Raw genomic sequence first — 15,563 nt, 5'->3', positions numbered from 1 at the left:
GCGAGAAAGAGAGAGGCGAGAGAGAGAGAGACGAGAGAGAGAGAGAGAGGCGAGAGAGAGAGAGAGAGAGAGTGGCGAGAAAGAGAGAGAGACGAGAGAGAGTGAGAGAGGCGAGAGAGAGAGAGAGAGTGGCGAGAGAGGCGAGAGAGAGAGAGTGAGAGAGAGAGAGAGGCGAGAGAGAGAGAGAGAGAGAGTGAGAGGCGAGAGAGAGAGAAAGACAGAGACGAGAGAGAGGGAGAGTGAGAGAGACGAGAGAGAGAGAGTGAGAGTGAGAGAGAGAGAGAGAGTGAGAGTGAGGCGAGAGAGAGAGAGAGGCGAGAGAAAGAGAGAGAGAGAGGCGACAGAGAGAGATGCGAGAGAGAGAGGCGAGAGAGAGAGATGAGAGAGAGGAGAGAGAGGCGAGAGAGAGAGATGCGAGAGAGAGAGAGAGAGGCGAGAGAGGCGAGAGAGAGAGAGAGAGAGGCGAGAGAGAGAGAGAGAGAGAGAGGGGCGAGAGAGCGAGAGAGAGACGAGAGAGGCGAGAGAGAGAGAGGCGAGAGAGAGAGAGAGAGAGAGAGAGAGCGAGAGAGAGGCGAGAGAGAGAGAGAGAGAGAGAGAGAGAGGCGAGAGGCGAGAGAGAGAGGCGAGAGAGAGAGAGAGGCGAGAGAGAGAGGCGAGAGAGAGAGAGAGGCGAGAGAGAGTGAGAGAGAGAGAGAGAGCGAGAGAGAGACGAGAGAGAGGCGAGAGAGAGAGAGAGGCAAGAGAGAGAAAGGCGAGAGAGAGAGAGAGAGAGAGAGAGAGAGAGAGAGAGAGAGAGAGAGAAGGGTTTAGGTAAAGGTTCACTCTACACAGAGGTCTGAGGAAGATGACAGCTTACTTTAAAGAACTGTCAGCTCCAGCCATCATGTAGTAGAAGACATTGAAGGTGGACTCTCCCTCTGGCCGCCTGGTCACCCTTAGCTTCTCCAGCAGCATGGTCTGAATGGAGGCCGAGGCCACCTGGCCAGCCTGGTCAAAGTCCAGGGACACGATGTGGGAAAAGCGACTGGCGTTCCCATTCATGGAGGTGGAGCTGTTCCCAAAGGCCTCCAGGATGGTGTAGACCGCCTGCCACTTCTCCGCTGGGAGACACACAGAAACAAACCAAATAGTACATACATGCTGCAAGTAAATATCAGGCAAATAGTGGACTATTAAATGAAGAATAAAAACAAGTTGTTCCCTAAACTGTGTTCTAACTTACTGCATGTTCTTTCCCCTCGACACCTACCAGAGAAGGTCTTGCCAGTGCTGCCAGCGATGGTGACCAGGTACTGGACCAGGTGTTGACAGTTGGTGGTCTTGCCGCTGCCGCTCTTGCCCAGCAGCACAATGGACTGGTCCTGACGCGTGGTCAACAGGTTCCTATAGGCTGACTGGGCAACACCATAGATGTGAGGTGCAGTGTCCTCCCTCCTGCACCCCTTAAACATGTGCATCACCTGGAGAGAGAGAGAGAGAGAGAGAGAGAGAGAGAGAGAGAGAGAGAGAGAGAGAGAGAGAGAGAGGAGAGGAGAGTGTCATTCTCACCATATAAAATCTCAAGAATTAAACAAATCCAGTCCTACTTGCTCTTTCTGGTCTACTTGCTACTCTCCTAGATGATATCCCCTCCCCTATCCTGCTAACCCCAGGCTCCACCCAGGACTGTACCTTCTCAGAGTACATGGAGGGGGCACTGATGGGGTTGATGACCACCATGTTGGGCCCAGCGTGGGTGTGGATGAGGTTGCCCCCGTAGCGCTGGCGCAGAGAGTGCATCACACTGGACTCATTGAGGTACTGCAGCGAGGACAGGTCCTCCACGCGGTCAAACGATGGAGGGTTGGCCTACACACAGGGGTCAGAGGTCAAGGGGATCATACATCACAGACTTCAGATAATGAGCCAAAAAATCAATATGAGAAAATGTTTGGTGCACTGCTGGGGCTAAACAGCATGTATATATCTTTTAGGCTTACCTTCTCCACATCATCCTCATCCACATCCAGCAACGAGCCGTCGCTCTCCAGTCTGATCTTGACTTTCCCCTCTGGCAGACTGCCTGGCTCCGTCTTCAACAGGGTCGCTGTGGTGACCAGTCAGAACAGGGTCAATATGATCTACAGCCACTGACTAGCCACAGACTGAGTCATCTCAAACGTTGTGTTTGTCTAGGTTGCAAGTGTAAAATAGTGCACAATCAATACACATTTTGTTTACTCTTTCTGTCAGATAAATCAACAAATGGAATCTGTGATTTACAAGTAAATGTAATATGCTTTAATTTGGCCCCTATTGTGGTGAATGACGTAGTGATTCAGTTCTACTAACCCAAGGAGAATCCATCCTTGTGAACCAGCCATACTTTCTCTGTGCCGTACCAGGCCTTCTCAGCAGCTATTTGCTCCTCGGACTTCACCTAGGAGAGAGGACAGACAGGGTTAGGACACTGCTATAACGCTCAAAGGCAGGAGCAGAGGTGAATACCCAGAGAGAATAATTAGCTAGATGAATTAATAACACCAGTGGAGGGGGCATCGTCTCCGCAGTAACCTGACATCTTTGAACAGGAGAACATGAACAGGTGTGGACTGAGCTCTGGTTTCACCATCTCCTTAAGCGAGGAGTTATTTCTTCCCCACGCAACATTTGACCCAACTGCCCACCCCTTCACCCTCCAAAACCCCCCACTCCACACCTAGCATCCCCTCATGACCCACTAGGCAGGCCCCTGGTCCCCACTCTGTGTGTTTCCCATCAGATCACTCTCTGTAACCAAACTACTGAGAGCCCACTCTCACTGACGATAACAGGATATGGACTCATGAATAAAGCATGCTCCATAACGCCACAACATAACACAGCACAACACAACACATGACTGGACTGGCTGCACATCAGTACCACATCACTTCACCACAATGTTTATGAAGAATGTGGTTGATCTACAGTAAAATATGAGCAAACTAAAGACACATATCCTATGACAATTCATCTGTGGACACATCATGCAATTTGAGTTACTAGGTTTTCCTCTAACACGATCTGAAAATCATACTGAAAAGCAAGCCACATCACTGGTAAAGCATAGACACTCACTGCAAACCTACTAGAAAGGGTAGAATACTGAGGAACTCACTTCACCGTCAGTTAAAAAGGGCTTAATAAGTCATGTATTTCATGAGTTTCTCACTATTCTACTGGTTTATCATCACAGATACAAAATCCCAGCTGAGGATGTTGGTTCTGTGATTTACACACAACAGAACACTCCAGGGAAGGGACAGAGAGATGCATGGGGTATTGCAATCAGGCATAGCAGTGGCCAGACCTTGGGTTGAGAGGCGGCCGTGTGGGCCGCCTGCAGGAGGGCCACGGGGTCCTGATCCAACTGTGTCTGGAGGAGGGCAGGAATAGTTGGGTTTAATCAAGGTCAGAGGTCAACTTTGAAGTCCATACTGCATGCTCAAACATGCCAACAACCATGTAACAAGTATCTTCAATGAATTTTGGTAGAGGGTAGGATAACACATGCAGATGAAGAAAATAACTGACACCCACACGTTTGCTGTGGAAAAAAACAACTGAAAGAAGATGCTAATCCTTCTAGCTTTACCAGTCTAAGTTACTAAGTCCAGCAGAGCCTGTCTCTGTGGGAGTGGTTAGGTCATATTACTGGGACTTCCAGCACTGCTGCACGGACATAGGGAAAAAATTAAGTCCATAACAACATAGTGGGGAATGAGTAAGGGGTGCAGGCAGAACCCTAGGTGGGTGAGACAGGGGTAGGGGACGGCGGGGTCAGTTAAGGAGAGCAGGCTTACACCCCAACACGAGACACGAGCACACAGTCCAGCCAGGCCTTGTGTGAGGTCGGTGGGTGAGTGGCCAGCCTGGGGAGCGGTGTGACAGGGGATAGATAGTACCTATGAGGAGACCACCGGATAGCCACGGCCACCAGGACAGCAGCAGACAGCAGAGCAACACACAGAGGAGAGGGGAGAAGAGATGAGACAGTAGAAGATGGGAAGGAGGAGCAAGGAGATGAGCGAAAGGGATATATTAAAAACAGATCACAGAGTGTTTTTTAGAGTGGATGTGACAGCTGTGATCTGGGATCAACTGTTCAGTCTCAATCCAACATCAAAGAACACAATATCCTCACCAAGTGGTTAAAAACAGACATCAACTTCAAGGGAAATGAACACCCATTTGTCAGAAAGTGAATGTCAAAAGGACAGAATACATAAATGTCAGGACATAGATATGTGAATGAGGACATGACTGAGTAATGATATTGCCTGTTGAGAAAACAGAAGGGACAAAGAAAGAAGAGAGGAGAGAGAGGAGAGGAGAGGAGTCTAGGTACAGATGTAAAGCCGTGTGTACTATGTCATATCAAAATAATTAGAATTTTCTCACTTGACAAAATTCTATATTGTGACTGTACAAACATGTTGTAATTAGTTAGTTATAGCACTGCCTTACATGAAGTTTGAGTTTGAAAACCCAGCTGTGAAGTCACACCCAAGGCTCCTCCCAGGCAGAGAGATAGTGCTACCCAGTGCCCACCATGAACCCACACATGACCCACAAGGGACCTCCATTCATATGAACCCTTATCCATATGACTAGGGAGAACTCCTTAGTCATGATGCTAGGAGGCCATGTGACTGACATAGACTCTGAGCTCTAAGCTGAAAGACATAAAATGGATGCTGCTAGTCAGTGTTCCAATTACAGCGCCACAGGGCACCCCATAATTCAAACCCTGTTGCTAGTGGTCAACACCAGATTGGGGCCACATGAGACAGTGCACCTGTCCCCATGCTGGAGCACAGCAGGGTGGCCCATCACAGGATAAGACTGGGTAATAGCACAGCAGGGTGGCCAGGCCCATCACAGGGTAAGACTGGGTAATAGCACAGCAGAGCAGGCAGACACACAGGCTGAAAGAGAGAGGTGAAGTTACGGTAGAGCCAGCTCCGGTGAGGATCTTCCTCAGACGCCTGTGGTTCTCGTCTGTAGGGACCAGCTCTGGAACCTACAGGATGTCACATCACCAACACCGGTGAGTCCCCACCCAGCCACTCCAGAGTCTATTGATGCCATGGTACTTCTAAAAAGTTTGTTATGCATGTTGGGGCCCCCTTGTACATGTGTCATTTCCTTTGACCAAGCCCAGGTAATGTACTGTACTGTGATCCATCTAATGTCTGACTAAAGGTTGCTATTTTAAATCAAATGGGGGGGATTCCCAATAAATATCAGAAGTCAAACTAGCTTACATTATGTCACTTAAAAAAAAAAGATTACTGTAATTTACCATTGCACTGCATATTCTAAAATCTACAACACCTAGCCAATCAGAAGCATACCAGCTGCAGGACACACACCTGTTCTTTGGAGCCAGGGGTGCCCTGAGGCTGGGACTGAGCACTCCCAGAGGAGGTCTTCCCAGCAGGGGCGGCAGAGGGACCAGAAGCTGCCTTCACCTTGATATATCAATACACACACACACACACACACACACACACACACACACACACACACACACACACACACACACACACACACACACACACACACACACACACACACACACACACACACACACACACACACACACACACACACACACACACACACACACACACACACACACACACACACACACACACACACACACACAGGAGAGTCAGTGACCTCTAACATAAGGTGTTCCACACACCATGCTCCTGATAAGGACAACACACTCAATCACATCATGCTCAAATCCTATATGCACACAGAGTTCCTCAAGCCCATTCCAGTTTAAACAAAATCCTCACATTTTGGACAAGGATCTTCCCAACATTTTGGTACATTATTCACTGCAATGTTCAGTGGTTATTCTTCATTAATAAGGCTGCCATTAGTAGTTGTCCTCAGTGGTCTAGTGTTAGGCCAGTCTGGATAGTGTTTCCCAGAGCCTGGTGTTAATGAGTAATGGATCAGTGCCTCAGACCAGCCTGGCTCTCTGTGGACCAGCCATGACCAGACCCTTATAACTACTGAGGCTGAAGTAGGAAATAATACCTTTTATTTAAGTTTTCACTACTTTTTTACCCTTTCTCCACTTTTCTCACTGCAGCAAGACTACTGTTTGAAGTAAATGAGTCAGTTAGTAGCCAGTTAGCACTTTGCTGACGCAAATTAATGAAGCAGCAGTTTAATTTCTACCATTGCAGCCAAGACAAGACAGATCCTGTGGAGAGACATACACTACATTATCAAAAGTATGTGGACAGCTGCTCGTCGAACATCTCATTCCAAAATCATGGGCATTAATATGGAGTTGTCCCCCCTTTGCTGCTATAACAGCCTCCACTCTTCTGGGAAGGCTGTCCACTAGATGTTGGAACATTGCTGCGGGGACTTGCTTCCACAAGAGCATTAGTGAGGTCGGGCACTGATGTTGGGCGATTAGGCCTGGCTTGCAGTCGATGTTCCAATTCATCCCATAGGTGTTCGATGGGGTTGAGTTCAGGGCTCTGTACAGGCCAGTCAAGTTCTTGCACATCGATCTCAACAAACCATTTATGTATGGACCTCGCTTTGTGCACGTGGGCATTGTCATGCTGAAACAGGAAAGGGCCTTCCCCAAACTGTTGCCACAAAGTTGGAAGCACAGAATTGTCTAGAATTTCGTTGTATGCTCCTGGCATCCACCAAACCCAGATTTGTCCGTCGGGCTGCCAGATGGTGAAGTGTGATTCATCACTCCAGAGAACGCGTTTCCACTTCTCCAGTGTCCAATGGCGGCGAACTTTACACCACTCTAGCCGACTATTGGCGTTGCACATGGTGATCTTAGGCTTGTGTGCGGCTGCTCGGCCATGGAAACCCATTTCATGAAGCTCCCGACGAACAGTTATTGTACTGACGTTGCTTCCAGAGGCAGTTTGGAACTCGGTAGTGAGTGTTGCAACTGAGGACAGACAATTTTTATGCGCTACGTGCTTTAGCACTTGGCGGTCCCGTTCTATGAGCTTGTGTGGCCGACCACTTCGCGGCTGAGCCGTTGTTCTCCTAGACGTTTCCACTTCACAGTTGACAGGGGCAGCTAATGTTTGTCTATGGAGATTGCGTGGCTGTGTGCTCGATTTTATACACTTTTCTAGATATAGTGTATGATCAAATCCATAGGCATAATTCTTAATTGTGTTAATTTCACACAGAATGGGTTAATAGGTGTTCAGTGCACACATCAGAACCACATGCTCCATTGAATGATGTAATACTCTCTTTAGTAAGGCAATCTGAGAGCACGCACTCTGTACCTCTGGTTTCTTTACAGCCCATGAGCGAGTGGCAGGGACGAACCCTGGAGGGGGGGCAAGGGGGTCGGATTTCGGGGCAGGGATAAAACCTGGGGGCCGGGCAAGGGAATTATGTCTTGGGGCAGGAATGAAGCCTGGAGGGGGGGCAAAAAGGTTGTTTTTTGGCACAGGGGCAGGGATGAAACCTGGAGGGGGGGCAAGGGGGTTGGTTTTGGGTTTGGGTGCAGGGATGAAGCCTGGAGGAGGGGCGAGGGGGTTGGCTTTGGGTGCAGGTGTGGGTATGAACCCTGTTGGAGGGATGATGGGGTTTGATTTGGGGGGAGCTGGGGTGGGGGGAGCTGGGGTGGCTTTTTCCGCTGGAGGCTCCTGGCGCTCTACTTCCTTCCCTTCCTCCTGTTCCTTCTCCTCCTCTTTGTCCTCCTTGCGGTCTTGAGTGCGGGTGCGAGGCCGGTGATCCTTGGTCCTCCCTCGGCCCATCAGGCTGGCCAGACCCTTGGAGATGTCATCCTTCTCATCCTTCTTGCCAGAGAGGGGCGCAGTCTTGGGTACAGATGTGGCTATAGGGGCAGCTTTAGGAGGCTCTGTGCTGGGGGCTTGAGGCTGCTCCTCCACCCCAGGCACTACCTTCCTCACCACCCTCCTAATAACCTTCACCACCTTCTTCTGAGTGGGACCCTGGTCCTCTGTGCTCTCCTGCCTGGAGGAGGAGGCAGCTGGTGGGTCAGGGCCTCCCATGGCACTGTCACTTCTGGTTGTGTCGCTGCTTGATGATGTCACCGGCTGTGGGTCACCACTTGCTTCTGTTTCAACTTCCTCACCGTCAGACTGGACACACACACAGGTATAGGTAAGAAGGAGCCAATATCAGAGATACTGTATAGGAGACCCAAAGCTTTAGAATAGTGTTTCATAAACTAAGCACCATAATTGTTCACTGGCCAAAGCCAATGCCATAGTTATGTTATTTAGAGTGGCTGTTTGCCATCCGGTAGTCTTATTTACCAAGCAGCTGTCTACTCTACAGGACGGACAGCTGTGTCAAACATCCACCAGCACACAAACTACATGTCCGACTTTATTGATGTGAGTAATTTATACACATCAATGTTTCTACTTTTCATATTTCATTTCGCTACACAGAGATAAGCTATAATACCTCCGATCATAAACCATGACGGGAAGAATTCCTTTCTCACAGATTGTCAACATCAGAATAAATGTTGTTTATGTTGGCTTATACAGGTCCCCCATTATAAAGACCTCTTTCAGATGGAATCTGTGGATGGCTGTCTCACGGTTTGCCCAGTATTAGTCTCCCTGTACTGTTTATTACTCTGTGACTACTCTGTGACTACATCAAGACCTGCAGGTGACACCACTACTGCATGGCAATATGGTGCTATATTGTATACCCAACTAACGGCTGAAGGGATGACAGTCTTGTGAAAAACCCATCTAACACCCTGAAAACTGAAAAGGACACGGGTGAAAGCGTGCCACTTGGCTGAGAGAAGAAATCTTTAAGGGACCTACTTCTAGATTGTTAGATGCTATTATCCAAAAGCACACAGCGATGTTACACTTACATCTGAGGCTGGCTTGGTTTCAACTTCAACCTACAAGAGAGGAGGGTCAAGAGAGGCCGATCAAACCCAGAACTTTAGTTTAGCTTATTCATGCAAGAACAACATGCATATCTCTACCAATAACATCCTTCCTCTGTCGACAGAGAAGAGAATCTTCCACTTCAGCATAAAGCTCAGCTGACAACAGTAAATGTGCAGTAATCTACTGAAGGCATCGGTGCAAACACATAAAGGTAAAACAAGACTTCCCTTTTGCCGCCAGAATGAAAAGCGTGAACTGTAAGCCATGGTAGTAGCCCAGAAGTCATGGGCTGAACCGGGAGAGTGGAGGTGAGGGGCAGGAGGGAGAGAAAGAGTGTGATGTAGATATAGACAGAACGAAAGAGAAAAGTGATAGAGAGTAGAAGGAGAGGATATGAGGATGGAGTGAGGGAGTGTGTTTCGGGGTGGACAGGTAGGTAGGGGGGCGAGGACTGGCGTCTTTCTTCACTCTAACTACTACCAGCAGGGCAGTAGGACCATGCAGTCTGAGGCAGCACTGAGGACAGAAGACATGAAGAACAGGATGAAATGGATACATACAGTACAGGGAGACAGGAGAGACAAGGATACCTCAGGGAGACAGGACATCAGTTCACATTCACACTATAGAAATAGATCCACCTTTTGCAAATATTCTTATTTCATCAAAAAATTATTTCAATATCAATAGATGACAGCTACAGTTATCATTATATATTCAAATATTTTCCTCTGCTTTTATTTGACTACAATATGTCATATATTTGATATATGTGAGGCAAACACTTCAGTTTACTACCGTCAAGTAGTGCAATGCTGTGAATGCTGCATTAGGTCTGCCTGTTATTAGAGTGTAAATGTCGGACATACCAGTGGTTTAATCTGCAGGCTAAGAGTGTCACTGACTTTATCACTGCCATATCAGACTCAATTTATTTTGTTCAGTGCATCAGGTGACATCCTGTGGTTTCTCTATGTTGTTATGAGAGTTAAGAGAAAGGTCAGTGAAAGGTGACCACAGGAGAATCAATTGTCACCAGACCTCAGATTTGTGTCAGTAGTAACTGCCCCTAAAGTAAAGAATTTAGGATTTGCATTGGTTCCATTTTGGAGAAAAAAGGGTACAGGCCAAAATAGAAGCAAGCAAATAGTCATACACACAAACAACGGTTGTGGCTAGATGGTATACAGCTACGGACGGAAGTGAGGCATAAATTGCAAGTTCGTAAGTTCTCCTAACCTGCTACGAAAAGTCAATTCTGTCCGTAGCTGTATACCATGTAGTCAAAACCACAAACAACATATGGATTTGTCTCATGTTGATGACATCACAAGAAGCAAACAGTCAGCCAATAAATGATAACATAGAAGTGTAACTGACATGGACACCGCACCTCGGAGGCACTACACAGATCTGTGGACCTGGCTATCCTTTGTAAACATGCTACCAGGTCAACCTCTAAAGGCCTTCATTAGAGTATTACACAGTCTCCAATATTGTGTCTCCATCTCCAATATTGTTTCATTCAGATTTACCATTCAGTTATAGCCAAGAACATTGCCAACTGTCATCTCAGCCCAAAACAAGCTCAAAACGGTGGTACATGACAGCCACAGAGTGTGCAGTACAGAAAGTGGGCATGCTGGGCATTCTCTATAAGCAGCAGGGCTGAAATGAGTGGCGCAGTAACGTGTTTCACCATCCTGCCCTAGCTTTCATCAGACAGCTTCCACTCCTATTAATAGTTACCAGCAGCAGAGGAGGCCATTCTGAGACGCAACTAGAGCACTATTGGTCATGGTACAGCAGACAGACACACTCCGAACGGACCACCCTACCAGGCCCTTACAGAGTCTCGGCCACTCTTCTGTTACCTTGTGTCGCCTGGAGGCCCGATCAGTGTTGTCTCCCTAACCGGATCAGGGAAGGATTGGACGTGGGTTTGAGAAGAACGCGGTTGCTAGTCCTGGTAGAGTAGGAGGTTGAGTAGAACCACAGGAGCTGAAAACGTCCCAGCTAGCACTGCAGGCAGGGCTGGGTTAGGGCTCTGTCTGTCTGAGGATCAGAGGGGGAACGTAACGCGATAGGACCCGGGGTGGAATGCTGGGAGGGCGGGGAGGGGGACAGACGGAAGGGGGACAGCTGCTGGGATACAGAGGGGGCTATAAATAGCAGCACACAACAAGCACCATGACACTACCATGACAATTATCCCTGGCACCCCCTCTCATCTCCTGTAGTGTGTGCCCCACCCAGCAGAATGACAGAGAGAGACAGAGTTTAGGTCTTCACTGTCCCTCTCAGGCCCAAATCACTGGCCCTCCCTACCTCTCCTGGTCCAGTCTTAGCTAGGCCTGTGGAGGTATGCCAGAGTAAACCTGGAGGGGCATGGGCAAGTCTATTCCTCTGTCCTTTAGAGCCACACACAGAAGTAGGTTAAAGACTGAGAATGTATCAAACCAACACAGGCCCTTCATGTGATAAGGCCATAAACACATGTGCAAGCACAAATCATCCATGCCAATGACTGAAAAAATTAAGAGCTCATCTAGATTTAGAATCACAGGTTTTTTTTAAATAAATTCTGTATTCAGCATATAAAAGGCATCAGAAAAGTAGGCATACTGATCAGTACACTTCAGACTCAGAGAGTGCACAGACCACCACTAGATGGACATATTACTTTTCTCTTTGTTCACCGAGTTTCACTTTGCTTCTTACACCACAAGAGGGAGCTATAAGCCTTAAAACATTTAGGTCTGCTTTTCAATTCTAGGAAGGTATCAGTTAATCATTCTACTTCCCTATATTCAACATTCATATGAATTGTCCTTTTACCAGAATTGGAGTTGAAAAAATACAACAAGACACATTGATAACAGTACGTATTTACCCTGTGGCTGAGAAAATAATATTACTCCAGAAGAAAATCCATTGTGGGAAAACCAGTGTGACATAACACATGGTCTGGGCCTAGCCTGGAGGGAGAGAAGAGCATTCAGCTGCTGATTGGGTGTGGTGGGCAGGGGGAGTTGCTGCAGGAGGACAACATGGAACTGCAGGCGGTGCAGCCGGGCTAGCCCAGGCTGGTGGAATCCAATTGATCTGCTCCATCTAACACAGCCCAGCCTGCTAATCCTTCCTTCCCCACAGTGTGTGTGTGTGTGTGTGTTGTGTGTGTGTGTGTGTGTGTGTGTGTGTGTGTGTATACATGTTAAACACTGATCAAAGATTACCGGCCTCTAACGCCACACACAGCTCTGATTCTGACCCAGTTCAAACTGAGGCTGGACCCATAGGATTTATGAGATTCTGTCATGAACATGACCTAGATTATCCAGAGTCACAGTAAATACACTAAATACAGACCTGATTACAGCACACTTATAGAAATCAGGCCAAGAGTTACCGTCAAACAACATACAGTTGGAGAGTAGCTTACAAAACAACCTGCTACCGCTCTGTTAGAAAGCGGTGTGATCACACGCAAGGCTGACAAATGATTTAAGAGGAAGTGATTATCAAGCTCAATTAGCGAGGTGAAAATGAGCCTTTAGAGGAAGGTAAGACAATAACAGCGAATTGTCATTTTATTCAGCTGATGAAAATAGAGTAATTTAACAAGAGGTGAATTACACATCAACATGTGGAAGCTGAAGGGAAATGGAAGCAGACAGACAGCAGGTCTATAGAGGATGACACAGACAGTGAGGAGAGTGTCACAGAGACAGAGGGGACAGTGTTGGGGACATTAAGGACACTGCCAACAGGCTATCAGGCTATGGACTCAGACATGTGAGGATACAAGAGGCACACCACCACACTGCCATTAATGACCCCATTGTGTCCCCTTCAGCCTGCCACTCAGTGCACTGCACAACACCCATCACAAACACACACTCCTCAGTCCACACGCACACCAACTCTAAAAAACTCACAGGCAGGCAGGCAGGCAGAGGGGCAAGGCCAGGCTTATTATTTCCGCCACACATTGGGCACCATTCAGCCCCCAGACACAGAGAGACTGACGGCATGGGCACAAATGGCAGCTTGGAGCCATTCACTGGGTTGAATTGAGGGGTGAGCATGGAGAAGAGAGGGAGGCAGAGAGACCCACACACAGGGAGTCAGGAAACAGAACAGATCCATCCGAATGTGGACTCCACTAGGGGTGGGACTGGGTGATAAAGTCAATCAAAAAACAGCACATATCCCTCTCCACCGATAAAAGGGTTTCAGGGCAACAACTATAGGTTTAGACCATTCCAGACATAAAACACACAGTGATGATTAAGAGCAATGGCAGCTGCTATCAGAAAGCTGAAAAGCTGAGGGTGTGTCTGTTTAAGTGCTGATGTCCAAACACAGCAGAACAAGGAAGGCTATTTCAATTAATTTCCTCAACACACCCACTTTGCAGACGCAACCACATTCAGAATGTTCATTCAGAATGATTTCCTATCAGAGAAATTAAACTGCAAAAAAAATCATTCCCTTCCTGGTTTAAACTGGATAGCCTATGTGAGAGCTTGACTGGCTACAGTGTTAGGAGTCATGATTTTTAAAAATGTGTTTTACTTTGATTTATTCAGGGGAGACCAATTGATACCATGGTCTCATTCTCAATGGTGCCCTGAGAACAAACAATTCACCCCCCTGTAAACCTGACAGCGTTATTATTAGCCACAGTAGCCCAGCCCCTCTAATCCCAGTGTCTGTAGTGTACTAACGCTGAGTGTTTACTGAGATAGCATTGCCTCACTGGGACTGGAGATGATGTCATTGAACTGGGCTGTTGCTTGGGCGGGAGATTAAGACGATTTACTAATTTCCTAATGACAAAAGCTTGTCTGCAGCTAGGCAGGAAATATGCCTGAGATAAAGGATAAATGATAGAGGGGTTATTAACTCCACTTATTTTCTGCTACTTATAAGTGGGGGTGGGGTAATTGTACTAACTGGGGATAAAAAGCCTTTGGGAGTCATTCCACCTCAAAAAGCACAAGAGGATTTCGACACTCACCATCTCAGATTGCTGTAGAAACAGATCCAATTAGCATTACTGAAACATTATTTTGTTGAAATATTATTTGATCTCTGAGATTTTTTTTTTGCCATTTTAATTTATATGATTCATATAATCTTCAATAAATATAGTACCTAACATCCAATTTGGACCTTAATTCTTCCTAACAATGAGTAAGACATTGACAGACCAATAAAATGACCAAAAGCCACCCACGGACCTCCCACACCCCACACAATGTATTTTCATCATGAGCAAAAGCTATTGGTTTTCTACCAAAAGTTGGAAAGAAAATGTTGTGATTAATTTAATAAACCAGCAAAATTGACAAAAGGGTGTGGTGGCAGTAGGAGGAACAGCGGCACCTAGCGGGCAAAATATGGTACTTTCACACTAATTTATGGTAAATAATGCAAGCAACTTCAATGGCTAATTTCTCTAAACAGGGGAGGGGAAACGTCACCAGATTCACAGGGAATACATTACAAATGGTGAATAAGTAATACTCGAAGCCGCAGCTCCATACTTCTTGTCAAACATAGAGAACTGACACTGTATACTGGTTGTTGAGGTTGGGATTGGCATGGGGTGTGGGGGGTCTGTGGGTGGCTTTTGATCATTTTATTGGATTCCTCATCTCTTACTCAATGGTAGGAAGAAGTTTGGTCCAAATCAGATGTTGGGTACTATAATTTGTGGAATATAATGTGAATCCTATAAATTAAAAGGGCCACTTTGGTTGCAATCAATTAGCTTAATTTCTCAGAGATCAAATAAAATGTAAACAAAATAATGTTTCAGGAATCCTAATCATATCCGTCTTTAACTACAGAAATGATTTTACAACAATCTGAGATGGTGGGTGTCATGGCTTGCTGAAACGCTATGTAGCTCAGTTGGTAGAGCATGGCGCTTGCAACGCCAGGGTTGTGGGTTCGTTTCCCACGGGGGGCCAGTATGAAAACGTATGCATTCACTAACTGTAAGTCGCTCTGGATAAGAGCGTCTGCTAAATGACTAAAATGTAAAATGAATGACCCTGTGAGCTGGTCTGAGATGAGATGAGTGGGGAAGCCAAGCGGTGATGTCAGAGCTGCTGCAGGTGTCCATGGTGGACCAGTGTAATGGATCACTGGCTAAACTAATAATCCCCTGATGGAACAACTGACTCTCTGTAGTGAGAACATCATGGGATAATTTCAGAGGACCTGGCACTTGAAAAGAACCAGACTGTTTCTGTGTGCTGCTCATAGCCACATACAGCTGCCACAGCAGCCTTTCAAATCAAATTTTTAGTCTACAGTACATCTTGTTGGCAGGTTAGATGGGGGGCTCCACTACTAGACTGTGCATCTCAGGAGCCAAGTTGAAGTACAGGAAGTTAAGACTGGTTCCCTTTTCAGTCAATTATCTCACGAGAAAACCCTTGCGCAAACTGGAATTTGACCTGTGCACACAGAAATAGGAGTTGACTGTAAAACAGGACCATTTCATGTCTCTGTGTGGCTGAGTCAGTAAACAGCAAATCGGTGAGTCAGAATGAATGAGTTGTCCGGAGTTACAAACGCACGCACACACACACACACACACACACACACACACACACA

At 46.9% G+C, this 15,563-nt stretch overlaps 2 protein-coding genes across 2 annotated transcripts in view; both read right to left on the bottom strand.

Moving 5' to 3' along the window:
• The window catches only part of LOC311142532 (unconventional myosin-XVIIIa-like), a 111,772-nt gene that overhangs the window by 62,783 nt on the left and 33,426 nt on the right, over window positions 1–15,563 (bottom strand). Inside the window, exons 3-7 of the mRNA XM_084178196.1 lie at window positions 2,332–2,419; window positions 1,980–2,086; window positions 1,672–1,848; window positions 1,250–1,460; window positions 857–1,100 (exon numbers count right to left, since the gene is read on the bottom strand). Coding sequence (XP_084034322.1) covers window positions 857–1,100; window positions 1,250–1,460; window positions 1,672–1,848; window positions 1,980–2,086; window positions 2,332–2,419 — 827 coding nt within the window. The remainder of the gene's footprint in view (window positions 1–856; window positions 1,101–1,249; window positions 1,461–1,671; window positions 1,849–1,979; window positions 2,087–2,331; window positions 2,420–15,563) is intronic.
• Window positions 6,108–10,698, bottom strand: LOC311142584 (uncharacterized protein; the record flags this gene model as incomplete). The annotated part of the gene is made up of 3 exons (XM_084178257.1): window positions 6,108–8,147; window positions 8,856–8,920; window positions 10,680–10,698. The coding sequence occupies 3 exons, from the start codon at window positions 10,696–10,698 to the stop codon at window positions 7,227–7,229; spliced, it is 1,005 nt and encodes a 334-aa protein (XP_084034383.1). The 3' UTR covers window positions 6,108–7,226.

Source organism: Coregonus lavaretus (assembly GCF_964263955.1).
Source record: "Coregonus lavaretus genome assembly, chromosome: 15".
In the NCBI taxonomy this organism is placed as follows: Eukaryota; Metazoa; Chordata; class Actinopteri; order Salmoniformes; family Salmonidae; genus Coregonus; species Coregonus lavaretus.
Note: the sequence above shows the minus strand (reverse complement) of the source record. Positions and strands in the feature narration are given on the sequence as shown.